At 39.7% G+C, this 15,507-nt stretch overlaps 1 protein-coding gene across 2 annotated transcripts in view; it reads right to left on the bottom strand.

Annotated features, from left to right (window-relative positions):
• The window catches only part of septin9b (septin 9b), a 66,067-nt gene extending 53,495 nt beyond the window's left edge, over positions 1 to 12,572 (bottom strand). The window contains exon 1 of one of the 2 annotated variants that reach the window (XM_077525769.1): positions 12,432 to 12,572. In XM_077525769.1, coding sequence (XP_077381895.1) covers positions 12,432 to 12,453 — 22 coding nt within the window. In that variant the 5' untranslated portion in view covers positions 12,454 to 12,572. Of the gene's footprint in view, positions 1 to 208; positions 231 to 12,431 lie in introns of those variants that run through there. The other variant, XM_077525771.1, reaches the window with a different exon arrangement.
• Between the last annotated feature and the right edge of the window lie 2,935 nt (positions 12,573 to 15,507).

The raw sequence follows: 15,507 nt of genomic DNA, 5'->3' as shown, positions 1-15,507 counted from the left end.
CATGAGACTATATCATAATTGATAATCGCATGACATTATGAATGGCCATGTTCCCGAATTGCACTTATACCCATAAGTGATGGTCACAGCTAAGTAAAGTGAGGCTAAATTCTAATCTTGCTAACAGTTATCACTGCCAACTCCCCCTTTAACAAAGTAAAAAGTTGCTCTTTCTTGTAAAAGACTTAATTCTTACTCCCTCACATACCTTTCATCACCTGCACACTCCATCATCCCAACCAGATAGAGGCCGACCCTCCCACTTGACACACGCACGGAATGGAACGGCTACGAGCATTGGAATGAACACCCACTGACCAACACTCAAATGTATATTCAACTTGACAACATATTCTTCATGGATGACTCAAATACACACTACCATGCATGCACTTTCCAGCACATATGCTAAAAGATGTAGCTTATATTTACAGTCACTTAGGCAGATGGTCATGAGGCACAGACAGTCACGTGTGCTTGTTCAATCATGCAAACGCACACATATCCCCCCCTAAAAAAGGGCTGCGTACCACACACTGACTGAGTGGATGGTGGGCCCCGGGCTGCACATTAATGTAAGCCGTCACTTCAGAGCACAACCTACAGAGTAACGCGTGACTCCAACATTCTATATTTAGTTACGTAAGAGTGAAGCAAAACAACAAAAAAGTCACCAGCATGCCAGCGCACACTTAAGGGATGCCTGCCAGCGACTGATGCACAATGAAGGAGAAGGAAGAGAGGGAAGAGGGTAAAAGATTGTGGTGGAGGGGCAGGCAGGCAGAGCGAGCATGGAAAGTCTTGAAGGTCCACAAAGTGTTTGGTCCTCATGACATCAGGGGAAAAAAACACGTGTAAAAAGGATTTAAAGGACTGTTTGCCAACCATCCATCCATTTTCTATCTTGGTTTGTCAGAGCAATGTTCGCTATTGATACTTTTCAAGTGACAAAAGTTATTGAGGATAGAACGGACAACAATAAACACACATGCTAACATTCGCTCATCCTGTGGCAGAGTGATATTGTGTTAGTGGAAGATGAGTTAAGCAGCAAAATACAGCTGTTTTTATCCATCACAGGGGGCGGCCATTTTGCCACTTGCTGTCGACTAAAGATGCCATCAATGTTGCTCTGGTCTTAGGTAATAACCAATCACAGCTCAGCTTCAGAAAACAGGTGAGCTGTGATTGGTTATTACCTGAGCCCTGAGCAATGTATCACCTGTTTTCTGAAGCTGAACTGTGATTGGTTATTACCTGAGCAACATTGATGTCATCTTTAGTCGACAGCAAGTGGCAAAATGGCCGCCCCCTGAGATGGAGATAAATGGCTGGATTGTGCTTCATAACTCATATTCCACAAATGTAATATTAATAAGAATCTCATTTTTAGACTAGTGAAGTCACATATAACATATTATTGTCAACAATTATTTAAGGTTGTCTTCCCCTTTAAGCAAATGAAACAAGTTAGCTAGTAAGCAAGTTCCTGGTTCTTGGAGAATGACACGAATGTCTTCGACCTAGACGGATGATATTTCAGTTACAGACGGTTTGATCAGAACAGTGGAGCCTTAAGAACCACACATCTATGTGATCTGATGAGGAATAAAACAGCATGAGGCAGTGTGATGCGGTGCAGCCAGCCACAGCCGGATGACCTCACCAGAGCGCTACGCGCCGCTCATTTCCCCCACAACCCCCTTCCGCGTCATCGTTGTACACCGCCACGCACGTGTTGCCAAGAGAAAGATAGCGAGTGAGTGAGAGAGAGAGAAAAGGGGGGAGGCAGGGAGGGAGCAAGGGAGGCGCTGTCCTCCTCGCTTGCTCCACATCCGACCTGGGGCATGTACAGAGGACGACAAAACTCTTCACATCACTCATCCACCAAAAGCCAAATTTAGAAGCTGACCCTGTACGCTCATGACTCTGTTTCCATGAGGAAATAGAAGTCCTGCATGTTGTTCAGTGGTTCGACAACTCCGTTTTGGTGCCATTATGGCAGGTTTATACAAAATCTGGAATTGATTTTGATGAGACTTCTGCTAATTGAACATGACGTACCATCAAAAGTACGCCCAGAAACAATGCGCAGATCATCTGAGAAATCAGGATAATGAGGTCTGATTGTGTCTCTATTTTCCCAATCAGACCGTCCACCTGACCACATCAAACAGATAGATGGCCAGAGATTACAATTTTGAATCGTGGCAAAATCATTGGCCGATGGTCAGCCACTCATGAAAACTACTTGTTGAACCCTACGCACTGCGTGACAGTTCCTTTGATTTTGTTCACATCCATCGAGGACAAATTAAGGAACACGTTTTCCGTATAATAACGTTATGGCACCCAGCTTTAGTGTAAATGCTGAAGCAGACACGTGGATCACCAGGATAATCACAAGCAGCCTTTCGCAGATTCCCAACAAGTGAAGACGTTTCAGGGCCCATAAAGGCAGCAGGGTGAAGAAAGGCCACATCATTGCTCATGTTGAGTCAGCAGCTGGCACCGTGTCCAGTCTACGCCGAAGGCCAACGAGCCAATGCTGGGAAACATACAAAAGTAGAACCAACTCATGACCCTGTTACTTGTTATACACACATTCACAATGCGAGCTCAGTGCACAACTCACGCGGCGTATCTAATCAAATCCAGTTGGGAAAAAAAAAAAAAAAAACGCCATCTTTTTAAGCCGCGACTATAGGCTCCTCTCTTCCACTTTGCTGACAATTGAAATCCCATCATGAGGTCAGTTGGACCGTCGAGCCAGAGCGTCGGTTCATCACAGTATGGCCGTGCGTGCTGCAACTGACATATATTTCCTTCGCGCCATACGGTAACCATTAGACGCGAAATGCAGCTGGCAGAAGACTTGTGTAAAATGGGATTTCATCAAACATCACTTTTTTAAGATTGAAGAGCTATGTTATTGAAAAATAGGCCGACACCTATTGTGGACATTGTCACAGGCCCAGTTTGCGCTGGTTCACAATGATTGCTGATTGCCGTCATGTGTGGCTTTTAGCTGAGACTGATTTTCGCCTGGTTGAACTTATCGTCAGAATTTCCATTACCACAACAACAATCCTAGTGTCTTTAAAGGCACGGTCTTCCGTTTTCACTCAGGAAAATGCACTATATAAATACAGGATGTATACACTTGAACTCCTTCTCAGTCTACACCTCTGGGCTTCTGTTAATGTATGGTGGTAATTTTTTCCTAAACACCCACCTCTCCAGCCTGTATTTTGCCATTTTGTGTTTGTTTTGTCAATTTGTCGGGTGCATGACGTCACTCCCGCGGCAACTTGACAGCACGCCGACAAATTCGCACGGCCCCGTCTGCGACCAACCCGACCGAACTCTGGAGCAACAATTAGCTAAAGGATAATATAACCAAGTTAATGTTGATTCTCAACACTGCAATGTAAGTCCAACTAACTTTGAGGGCTACACATTCCAACATGCTTGTGGCAGTGGCATAATTTTGGTCAGTGCTCAATCAGTTGCCAATTGGTTGTTACCTAATAGCACTTGAGATGTCTGCCAAGGCTGAATAAACCAAAACATGTCCATGTGACTTTTTGCAAGGCTTACTGCTCCTTTCCAGTGTTGTTTCATGCAAATCAGTCTGATGGTTTGGTCGCTTACTGTCCACACTTGGCACCAATGCAAGTGGACTGTAACGGCAAAAAGTGGAAGTCTGTTCTCCTATTTATCCCCATAAAGATCTCAACCAAATCTAAAAATAATAATTAAAAGCCAGTCTTTACACATCAATCTTGACTCTTACTTTTGTGATCCCGACCTCTTGTGTTATAAAAATTGCCACATCAGCACGAGGCCCCACCGCCTTCACCTCCAACTCTGCAAATGTGCCCAAAAGTGAAGCAGGGATGATGTTGGAAAAAGAAAGAGAAGAAAGAAAGAGAGAGTTCCTGCGGTTCCTCGTGGCTTTGGCGCTCTATAATCAGCATGCCAAGCCCCTGATGTCCAAATCCACCACTTGGACCCCGACAAGCTACACACATGCAAGAACACGCACACGCTGCAGTTGGACACATGTGCCTGAAGGCACACACACATGCACAGTAAGCTCTGCAGTGATCTCTGCTCATGTGGAGTTTGGCTGTGGAGCACGTCCGGAATGGATGGTTTGATGAGCGTGACAAGGAAGTGAATCAAATGCTGCGACCTTGGCAGTGACCGTATCGGAAACCAATTCGATACCTGAGGGAGACTTTGGGAAAACACAAAGAGGACAAGGGAGAATATTCCGATGTGTATGATGTATTAAGAATATGGTCGAATGTCACTAGTAAGAGACCAGGTGTTGGGTTTCTGGACAGATGTTTCTCCTGCTCCTCCCAGTTCGAGAATCACAGCTCAGCTAAATCTGACCTAATTCTTTCTTTCCGCCTGAGGTATTGATCTTGTTCTTTGTTCCCGATGTTGCTGTTGTTCCCGGACCACCGCGAAGTCTGTCAGTGAGCCAGCACTTCCATGTCAGATTGGAACTTTCAGGCGTTCATTCTCAACCACCTTTGACATTTGGACTCCCGGGGTTTGCTAATCAATTACGTCATTTGAGGAGCAACTTTCTAATTTTGAGGCGCAATTTTTTTTCACTGGTTCGTCACCTGATGCAAAGGTTTTTATTAAACAATTAAAAAGAATGTTTGTTTTTTTCTATGTATAAACTATTCAAACAAATCTAAATAGTTTAATCTTGGGTTGTACGTTCTACTACAATGTGATTTTGAAAACATGTATTGTGCGACCCTCAAAATCAAAGTCATTAGAAAACTCATGATTCTATTATGAAAACAAACACATAAATAACATTACAGATATTATACTGTACAATTTTGTTATATCCTTTTAATAGGGCTGTGCAGTTAATCGAAATTTATTTATAATTTCAAGTACAATACACTCCACAATTACAAAATCAGCATAATCGTAAAAATAGATTATTAATACACATTTTTGAGCTGTTTAAATTTATACATTTGCACTTTTTAAATTTTTAAATAATTAATTTGATAAATTTTGTTACACCCAAAAGGAACTTCAAGTTTTTGCCAACATAAATAAATAAATAAATAAATAAATAAATAAATAAATATTATAAATGTTGGCCCAAAAGGAACTCACATAATTATAGCGTTCATTTTTTTTTTTAAATTGGTCTTAATATTTTTTAAAAGTGTAAACATATTCTTGTTTTGTACCAATTAACAAATTATTGTCCTACTGCACAGTGCACAAGCTGCACTCCAACTTCAAGTTTTTGCCAACATAAATAAATAAGTAAATCAATCAATAAATAAATAAATATTATAAATTCTGTTTGGTCCAAGAGGAACTTACATACTTATTGTGCTTCTATTTTGTTTTAAATTGGTCTGAATATTTTCCAATTAAACATTTTTCTTGTTTTGTACCAAAAGAAGAAAAAATCCTAAATCCTTTGAATAATTGTGATTTCAATTATTGCCAAATTAATTGTGATTATAATTTTTTTCCATAATCGAGCAGCCCTACCTTTTAAGGTTATAGAGGCCACGCCTCCCGACCAATGTATGTATGCCATAACGTAATTAATTCGCAGTTTTGGTCCTGTTAGCTGTGCAGCAACCTTTCGTGCAAATACTCAAAATACTTAATACTAAATATTAAAAATCTTAATAGACGTAGGATGTATATTTTTTTTCTTGGATTGATCATTTTACTCATGTCCTGCTGTCAGGTAGTACTGACAAAAAGTTGTTTGTTTTCTTGTTTTTTTGTTTTTTTTTTAAACTGCAAAGTCGCCCATCTAATGCTAAGGAATATAATTTAGATTGTTATCATACTTCTTTTTTTTTATAGCTTTTTTGTTGTCTGCGTGTGACTTCGAGCGTCGCTTTTGGAACGGAATTTGCAGTAATGGAAAAAAAAGAATGACAGCGAGAAAGAATTAATGCCGTTTTTCCTGGTCTGTAGCCCACCAAAGTTGATTGATGTCCCTCTTTCATTTAAGGGTAAATTTGTTGTTGCATGAATGAGGCTCAACTTGACTATTTATGAGAAATGATATGAATTTATGGCGTCTTTCAGTTTCGAAGCCGGCATAATGAGCTGGCCAAAGACCGATCATAATATTTCTAATCAGTCAAACTGCTAAGATCCACAAATATGTTTGCTTATAATACTGTCTTCAGTCACTTGGCCATTTTTTTTTTCTTCTGAAGACTATGTTTTTATGATTCACATGAGATGAACCCATGCATGGTCTTCTTCTTTTCAACAGCTATACATTCTACACTTCATTCTTTGGCCTCCTTGTTGATTGTTTGGCTCATAATCACCTCGACTTTTGTCTTCTCGAGAGGAATTTGGCTGCTGCTGACATCCTTGCTTACTGCCTGTGTTCCGCAATTGCCTGTGGGACACACTATACTGCAAGTCCACTATCTGATCTGAAGTTTCTGTCCAGGCAACTGCAGTCTATGCAAAAAGACACAAATAGTGCAGAGGCTTCCAATCCCCAAGGCATTTTATTTGGCTCGAGACAAACAAAGCGACTGAAAGGGTGAGACATTCTGATGTTCACAACTCCGTACATCCTACATTTAAGTTGATGTTAATTGGGGCAAAAACAAAAACACACAGTAACGAGGGCGCTCTCGTTTTAATGGCATCTGTGTGCAACATCAGGTGTTTTGTCTAATGAGCAAAGTCCTTCACGACTGGCTGGCTGCTCGTCACGTTAAGCAGCAGTGACGTGGCCTGTTTTCCTCCTTATGTTACTTACACGCCCGCTTTTTTAAACGCCGGAACGTCATTGTCCACCCGCTCTATTTATAGACACGGTGGAACATGATGTCATACTCGCATTTGCATGCGTGTGCACTCAGCCGTGTTGGAGATACGAGACTTTTCATCGCGGATTGAGAGGGATCCTCCATGTGTGAAGTAGCAGTCGGGAATCGTTGCTTTGTGCGAAAGCAAGTTTGATTGTCATTGGAGCGTTTGTTAAACTAGCGGACATTTCAGTGCAAATCCAGAGGGAAAAAAAATCATTAACAGTTAATTAATTGTAATCTTGTTTGTTTTAGAATATTTAAATTCAGGTTAAATGAGAGTAAGCACACATCTACCACCATTTAAAAGGCTTCTAAATAAACCTCAAAGAAAGTTCAGCTATTCTAATAGACTTTTTTTTTTTTTTTTTTGCTTTCTAGCATAAGCATATTTGAAAATTCCCCAGTTGTCAGGGGGTGTGCAAACTTGTGCAACCACATGATCTCACTCTCATTCTTAATACTACTTAAAATCACAGTATTAGTGGAAAAAGGTTTGAAATTATTTGTCTTGGTCTTATCTCAAAAACTGGCATTTGAACAGGGTGTGTAGACTTTTTATATCTGCAACTGATATTACAATATATAAGTGAGTAAAAGGCAATGTCAGACTGAACTGTAACAGTGCTGACACACATGATGAGATGTCCTGGCAGACTCTAAATTGTCCATAAGTATGAATGTGAATGATTGTTGATAAGTGACTGGCAAGTCGTCCAGGGTGCACCCTGCTTCTCGCCCATAATCAGCTGAGATGAACGCTATAGAAAAATGGATGGATGTAAGGTTCATAACCCAGCATTAATCATATTATCTTAATAAGTACTTGAGCAAATACGATGTGTCATTTCCTGCAGTGGGCCGGAGAGGATTGAAATAATAGCTGAGCAAAAAGTTATCAAGTGGGGAGGAATTCAACTTTCGCTGGGAAGTTATCTCCTGCAGGCCTCATAAGAGTAGCGAACACATTGAGCTTTTTGAACTCGCTGCCGACTAAAAGCAGAACGATAAGAGCGGTTTAATCCCGGCGGATGAGCTCAAGCACGGGAGGTTAAGGTGATAAGAAGAATTATACGACCCGTCAAGCTTTGGCAGCTCGACTGGAGATCGTGAATCAAATCGCAGGGAGTACAACTCTCGTTTGGTGGCAACCTAAGGCCAATGTATGAGTCACACTCATGAGAATGTAGACATTGTGGAAGAGAAATAAAGAGCTAGATTGACTCCCTTTCCTCTGCTACTGCTCTATGGGAGACAATGGAGGGAGCGTGGTAAAAGGCTGACTAGAATTTGCATATTATTGTTTCCCCAAGGGGTCTTTATTTACTCAGTTGGAGGGAGAGCATCCTTTGGACTTTATTTGTGAACACACATATTTGTGATAGTGGTACCTGGGGATTAATGTTGAATTCCTAAAACACTTACTGCAAATCATCATTCCCCTTTGAAATGACCGGAAATGCCATTAATCAGTTCCAGCCTTCTGCCAAAATAGCGGAGGCTATTTAATCGCTTTAAATACACAATGTATAACTCTCTTTGTTTTGTTTAGTTTGAGAGTAAACTTCAACTATGGGTTGCAATAAGCGGCCTCATTTAATATCTAACAAAATGTTACTTGTGATCGTCGGTTTATACAGTATTTCGAAAACCTAGTAAGTCAGGTCACTTGTACACAAGGCAAAACTATATATAACTGTTTAACTGAAAAATTAGTTCATTTGATCCGGGCATGTTTGTATTTATTTTTTAGACTGTCCATGTGTGTTCATGGCGTCTACGTACGGAGACAACTACAGTTACAATTTTAACTTGCAAGTGACTTGCAACATAATATAATTACAAACTCATATTTAAGAATATTAATGTAATCATATTTATATATAAGAATCTATAATTACTTTGCACATTTGTATTTTAATATAATTCAGAAAACAAATTTATTATTATTTTTATGAATATATGAATAAATAATAATATATATTTTGTTTTGATAGCATTATCAATGAATACATTTTCAACTGAAAATCAGCGTTATTGTTATAAAGGCGTAATTTTTTATCCAGTGCTTGCTTATATTGGGTGTCAGAGTGCTCACATGTGCCTAATGGTACCAGCGTCAAAGAATCGGCCTATTACTTAACATGAATATGATCTGACCTGAAACATAGTCGCACAGCAGCGCAGCTAACGTTGAGTCAATTTCCCATCCAAATATCTTTTCGCTGTCACCACATTATTTTGCTCCAGTGTTCACTTGAACCTGCAGGTCAACATCAAGAACACTCCTCTGCAGAGTGGAATAAATCCTCATAACACGCTCCCCCGGGCAAATGTCCAACACAAAGGAGTGTATTGAAAGCTGAGGACAGGCGATGAGAAGATAAAACACAGTGGACTGTGATCTCTCATGCGTAGGAAGTTAGAACGGGGGAGAGAAAAAAAAAAGTCAAAAGAAACGCAGTGCATTCACTCGACGAGTCTCCCTGTTGATTCAGGGTCACTGAAATTGAAAGTGGAGAATAACACGAGTCCATTTAACTCATCAAGTCAAATGAGGTCCCACGAACAACATCCTCCCTAAAAACACAACACAGTTTTACTATTTGTTGTGATTTTTTTTCATTTATAAAGAGAAGAGTATGTTTCTCTGTTAGTTTTTGCCTTTCTTGAAGTCTGCCTAGCAACATATGATGCTGCAAAAGTCACATATTACTATCACAATAAGTTGAGCTTTTATTTTACTTTAAAAAAAAAAGAATCTAACTTAGCAAGATTTAGCTCTTTACAAATCAATACACTAAATTTAACAGATCTTAATATTTAGTAAACAAATATTTTTATATTCAGAAATATTTAAAAAGTGGTAAAAGACAAAAACGTTATTTACAACATGCACCCCTACTCTGATGAGTATTACATTTTTAGAATATGAATTAAGCAGGAGGGCGGCCATTTCCCCACTTGCTATCAACTGGAAATGACATCACAAGGCTTACGGGCTCAGCTTACGAACGTCACATGACCAAACTCAGAAAACAGGCGAGTCCTTACCTAAGCCCTTAGGGACAGTGATGTCATTTTCAGTCGACCACAAGTGGCAGCACGAGGCAAAATGGCTGCCCCTGAGACGGATAAAAGCAGGTGGATTTTCTGCTTAATTCATATTGCGCAAACACAGTTTGAATCAGAACGCCATGTTTACACTGATGGAGGTGCATAGAGAACACAGTGTAATGATTTCTTTTTTTCTCTTTTTTTTTTTTTTTTACTTGACTTCCCCTATATTATTATTATTATTATTATTTTATTATTATTATTATTCATTATTAATTTTTTTTAATTTTTTTTATTTTTTACTTTTTTGTAATATATACATATACTAAAGGCAGCAGGATTTAGACTTTAAATCCGGTAACATAATTGAATAAATCCACAAAGGATAAAAGTTGTGTGCTTATCTCTTATCTTGAAAGAATATTTGACGCCTTAAGGTGAAGATGCTGAGCATCCAACCTGCTGGAGGCCTGGCAGGACTTCACAGTGAGCGTCTAACCTCTGGTCTCATGCTTCCTCTTTACCACAATCAAGCGTGTGATACAAACGATCAAAGTGCACCTCTAAGTTAACACAAACGCTCTTTCCCTTCTTCTTCTTCTTCTTCTTCAAGCCGACAGCTAAGTCTCCTAAAACGAATGCCCAAAACACACCACCTCTCTGACATTCATGTTCGCTAAAAAGGTCAAGAGCAGATTCCTTGAGGCGCCGCACTGCTGCCGTCTATTTGCATGTGACAACCCACCAAACGTGCATGAATGACTGAGCAATATTCTCTGGGCCTGGATTTCAATGTGTCCTCTTTGCGTCACAGAATCTGCTTGTGCCCGTTTCATCCGGAGTGACGCCGACGCCGTTTCACCCCCCCCTCCCAAGAGTCCCTCCTGTGTGGTCGCAAATGTTGGAAACACGTCGCCACAGATGGGACCCAGAAGAGAAATTGTTGTGTAACATAACATGAACACGGGAGCTCACAAATCTGCATTCAAACGCTTGACAAGCTTGATTGATGTTATTCAGCTTGGGCAAACTTATAACAATAAAATCGTATCATTTTTCTGCAGATTTCAAATCAAAGCATCTCCACTTAGATTAGATATATTTAGTTCTTTTCAATGTTACTACCAATGAAGTTAAAAAAAAATCCATTTGCAACAAACCACATCAAGTCATATATCAAATTAAAGCCCTTGACGAGGGCTTCCCCGATATGTAATTATTTCCATTATTCTCTCTTTGATGTCATTTCCATCTCCAATATTTATCAGTCCTGCCTAGATGCAGCAGCCAATCATATTTCATCAGATCGTGTCCTGCCTAGAAATCAAGTGGGATTCACAATAATGCCTCATTGACACAGCTCAACTCCCCTCGGTTCATCAGTACAGCACTAATATTACTCGTTCTATGCAGAAGATAAAGAATATGAGTATAGTTATATTGTCTACCTACATATTGTTGCTACACAGTACGTTAATTTTGTTGCTTAAAAGGTTAAAGCACTGCAAATACATGTTTATTAGCGTTAGCATTAAGCTAGCAGAATAACAGATTCTTGATTTATTTTTTATTTGACAGTAAACTAAGTGGGACTGACAAAACAGCTTGAAGCCTCTTTTTTGAGGAATTGTTCACTACTTGCCAAACCGGTTGGTCGAATGACGGCTCTTACCTAAAAAAACAAAACAAAACAAAAAAACAGACAAGTTGAGTCACTCGTATCACAAGGCACCAAGTATTTTATAATTTTTGGTTAATAAGTGCTGATATTTTGTCACAATGACCACAAAAATAAAAGTTTGTTTGTTTGTTTGTTTGTTTGTTTGTTTGTTTGTTTGTTTGTTTGTTTGTTTGTTTGTTTGTTTGTTTGTTTGTTTGTTTGTTTGTTTGTTTGTTTGTTTGTTGGAGGGGTCGATAACATCACTAATCTCGACTTTCTTATTCAACTTAAATATCAGTCAGAAAACCCGGTCGCTATAAAAAAATATTTGGCTTTAGATCTTTGTAACTGTCAAAGCTTCAAAGAAGCGGCCACATTCAAAGCCAAATAAGACGATTAAAAAAACGATTTAAAAAAAAAAAAAAAAAGATACTGGCTTAATGTATGTCACATTTAGAGTTTGGTTAACCAGGAAAACGTTTTTGTTTTTTGTTTTTAATCATAAATGCTGTTAGGTTATGCAGATGTACCTAGTAAAATGTCAGATTATATAAGGTATATAAGCACAGTCCAAAACCTCCCATACACATTAGCAGAATACTGTGAGAGCAAAATGGGGGCAGAGCCCCGAGGGGGCCGGTGCATCCACAGAGAGAAAAAGGTCATCTGGGATGACCGAACATCTGACTTCAGTAGCTCGGGGACCCAGAGGTGCACCCTAGGGTGCTTCATGCACAACTGTTCTCCACAATTGTCCCAAAAGAGATTCACTGACTGAAATAAACTTTAAGAGGATTTACGATAGACAAAAACTGCTATTGGATAACATCAAATCTCATGAGGTCAGTTTCAATTGACCTTACCTGAATTTGGAGTTTTCTTCATGCTGCCTGTGTCCACTCGCACGCGTGAAGCAGAGGAAGAAATCTTGCTCACTTTACGGTCTAATTAGAGCGTGACTCCGTGCGGCACACAGAGTGGGATGTGTGGCGTGATTGGCTGTGTAGTGAGGATGCTGAGATGCGAGACAGCACGCGCCTATTAAAGGGAGGGGGTGGGTGGGGAATCCCCCCCATGACGTACACATAGGAGGTGTTAAAGGAGGGCTTTCGTTTTGAAAGCTGCATTAAAGTACAGTGATACTTTCTTGGTGACATGATGGCACAGTGTGTTCATTAGTACATTAATATTATTAGCTGTTCGTCACAGAGGATAAAAAATAAAGAGCGGAGTACTCTTATATTTTCCGTCTTTGTGTTTTATTGCACTTTGTGTTTAATCCGTTGCTTAAAAGGGTTGTAGCACTATAAAGTGTGCTATTTAGCATTAGCATTAGGCTAGCGGACTGACAGGCCAAGCCGCAAGGCATGCGGCTGTTCTAAATAACAAAGTGCAATTCTTATATTTTTTTTAGTTTGACTGTAAACTCCACAAGCCAGGGGCAGGTTTGTGACATGTTCAATTCTATTTCGAAAATCAGCTCGAGTTCTACTGACAATTCCGAGTTTACGTCACAAGTCAAAACGGCGGTCAACTCGGTGAAAGGAAGCTCTCTGCTCATTGAAAACCATTGGACCTTAGATTGTTGTCATTTGATTTGTGAAGATTATTTTGATTTCAATATGTGATTAAATCTGCCTGGTTTGTATGCTAGTTATAGGCAAAAGCAATACAATACGCCGTTTTATTGACACCGTGTAAAGCTAGCATTTGCAATTCATTGCATTGCGGAAATATCGGAAATGCCCGGATGTTCGGAATTGTCAATTCCGGAAAAGGGGGCAGCAGAAACCAATCAAAAAGGAGGGGAGATTTTCCACGGGAATCCCAGTTGAATTTAATTTGTTTTATGAGAATCTGGTGTTGAAATAATTTTATATTTTGTATGTGAAGCAACTTGGACTTGTCATTTCTAACGTACATTACTGGCCAAGACAAGAACAAACGTATTCTTACCAAGTCTTCAACTGTCTACGACACTGGGAAACATTTTGTGAAGCAGGTAGGTGTTTTGTTTTCGTTTCAACTCCAACCACAGGTTTGACGTCCATTTGCTGCTCAATACTGCTCTCTGCTGGCTCACCAACATCTGATGATACTAAGCACGTTTTACAGCGTCGTTGAGCCTTGAGCAACCAAAAGGGAAATAAAGCCGAAATATTGTAGGTTGAAAATAAATACTGCAACCATCGAATTTCGTTTGAACTACACTCCCGTGCAAGCTGTTGAAGTGACAGGGCGGCCATCTTACTCCTCCCATCTTACGAGCATACTACTGCAAACAGTGGCGTGCACAGACATTTTCTGGGGCAAGTGCTCTGAGGGGGGGGCAGTTTTTGCGCAAATGGAATAATAGTAAATAAATAGACCAATTAGTAACCAAACAGCCCAAGGGCCTGAGAATGAATAATACTGACAGTTGTCATTACAAGAAGGCAAAAGGGTGTTTCTCACAGGCAAGTGACAATTCCAAACATCCGACCATTTCTGATATATCCACAATGCAACTCAATTAAAATGCTTTGACCACGAGGATGTATTGGACTGCTTTTGAATGTGATTAGTGACTACTAGCCAGTGGCGGGAAGTGAGTTTTTGGAGTGGATATGCTGAAGCGTCACATAAAGAATTAGAAATTAAGAATAATTTTGGGGTATTTTTATTGTTAATGATCCAAAGTCCAATGCTTATCAATGCATGGATCACAGAGAGCTTCCTTTCACCGTCATGAGTCTGACTATGTGGTGGTTATCACGTTATCTATTCTTGAATTAGCATATAGCATTTTAAACTAGCTAATTAGGTAGCCATTCGGCTAATATATGCTCATTTGTTTGTGCTGTATGAGACATATACTACTTCACAACAAAATGATTATAGGTAAGGAATAGAGGGCAAACAACCAATACAATTTCACTGGATTCATAATAAGTTACTTGGCTGGTGGAGGAGCAGGGGAAGGAGATGCCTGCGTGTGTTTGTGTCTGTCCCACTCCGACCAACGGTGGCTAGCGGTCACGTGACAAAGGGAGAGAGAGAGAGAGCTCGGACGGTGCTAACCCCACCAACCACACACACGATTAATCATGTAGCTTTTGTAAGATTGTGTCAACACTGACCTGTCCTCAGTGTTTATTAAAAAACAAAACAAAAAAACAACAACAACAAAAACGAACTTTCCAAAGGGTACTTTAGGCAGAGGGGCAAGTTGTCAGCACCACTAGGGGTCTACCTGTGTACGCCTATGACTGCAAACTATCTATATGTAGACATACTGCACGTAAGCAGTTAGTATAGGGCCGGGGGGTTGTGACGGGGTGGTCACTATTTTTTAACAAGTAAAAATATAAAACTAAAAAATACAACTGGACGGTATATCTGCTGATTTTAAGACCCCCTTTTTCTTTTATCGCTCAGTTCCTTAGACCCCAATATTAGATTTGGCAGAGGCATTTTTTGTTGAATTACAGTTATAATTCTTTAATTAAAAAAAATATTCAAGTTTCCTCCTAGCTGACATTAAGCATATAATTTATACATGGATTTAGGGGAAGTTGTAAAATATCTGAAGTCCTCTTCTTGTTTATGTTTAACAAATTGGAAACATGATAAATCAAGCTGTTTCTACAAAATACTGTCTCTGATGTTCTCCGATTTCGATACTGTAAATGCATAGGATCGCATGCCGAGAAAAACGTTTCATGGGAGGAGTAAGATGGCGGCCTCATGGCTTCAAAAGTCTTGGCCTATCGGTTTGCATACACTATACTTAGCTACTTGTAATGTAACTACGTGCATACACGGTAGTGATTTTTTTTCACTATTACATACTCTAATTTGATAAATTTCTTGGGTTTCTTATATATTCAAATGTGTTCAAAATGTTGTTGTGCTATTTGTGCACCAGATGGCAGTCTCGAGTTGCTTGGGGGAAGAACA

The sequence above is a fragment of the Festucalex cinctus genome, chromosome 6, assembly GCF_051991245.1.
Source record: "Festucalex cinctus isolate MCC-2025b chromosome 6, RoL_Fcin_1.0, whole genome shotgun sequence".
Lineage (NCBI taxonomy): Eukaryota > Metazoa > Chordata > Actinopteri > Syngnathiformes > Syngnathidae > Festucalex > Festucalex cinctus.
This window is presented reverse-complemented; position numbering and strand designations above follow the sequence as displayed.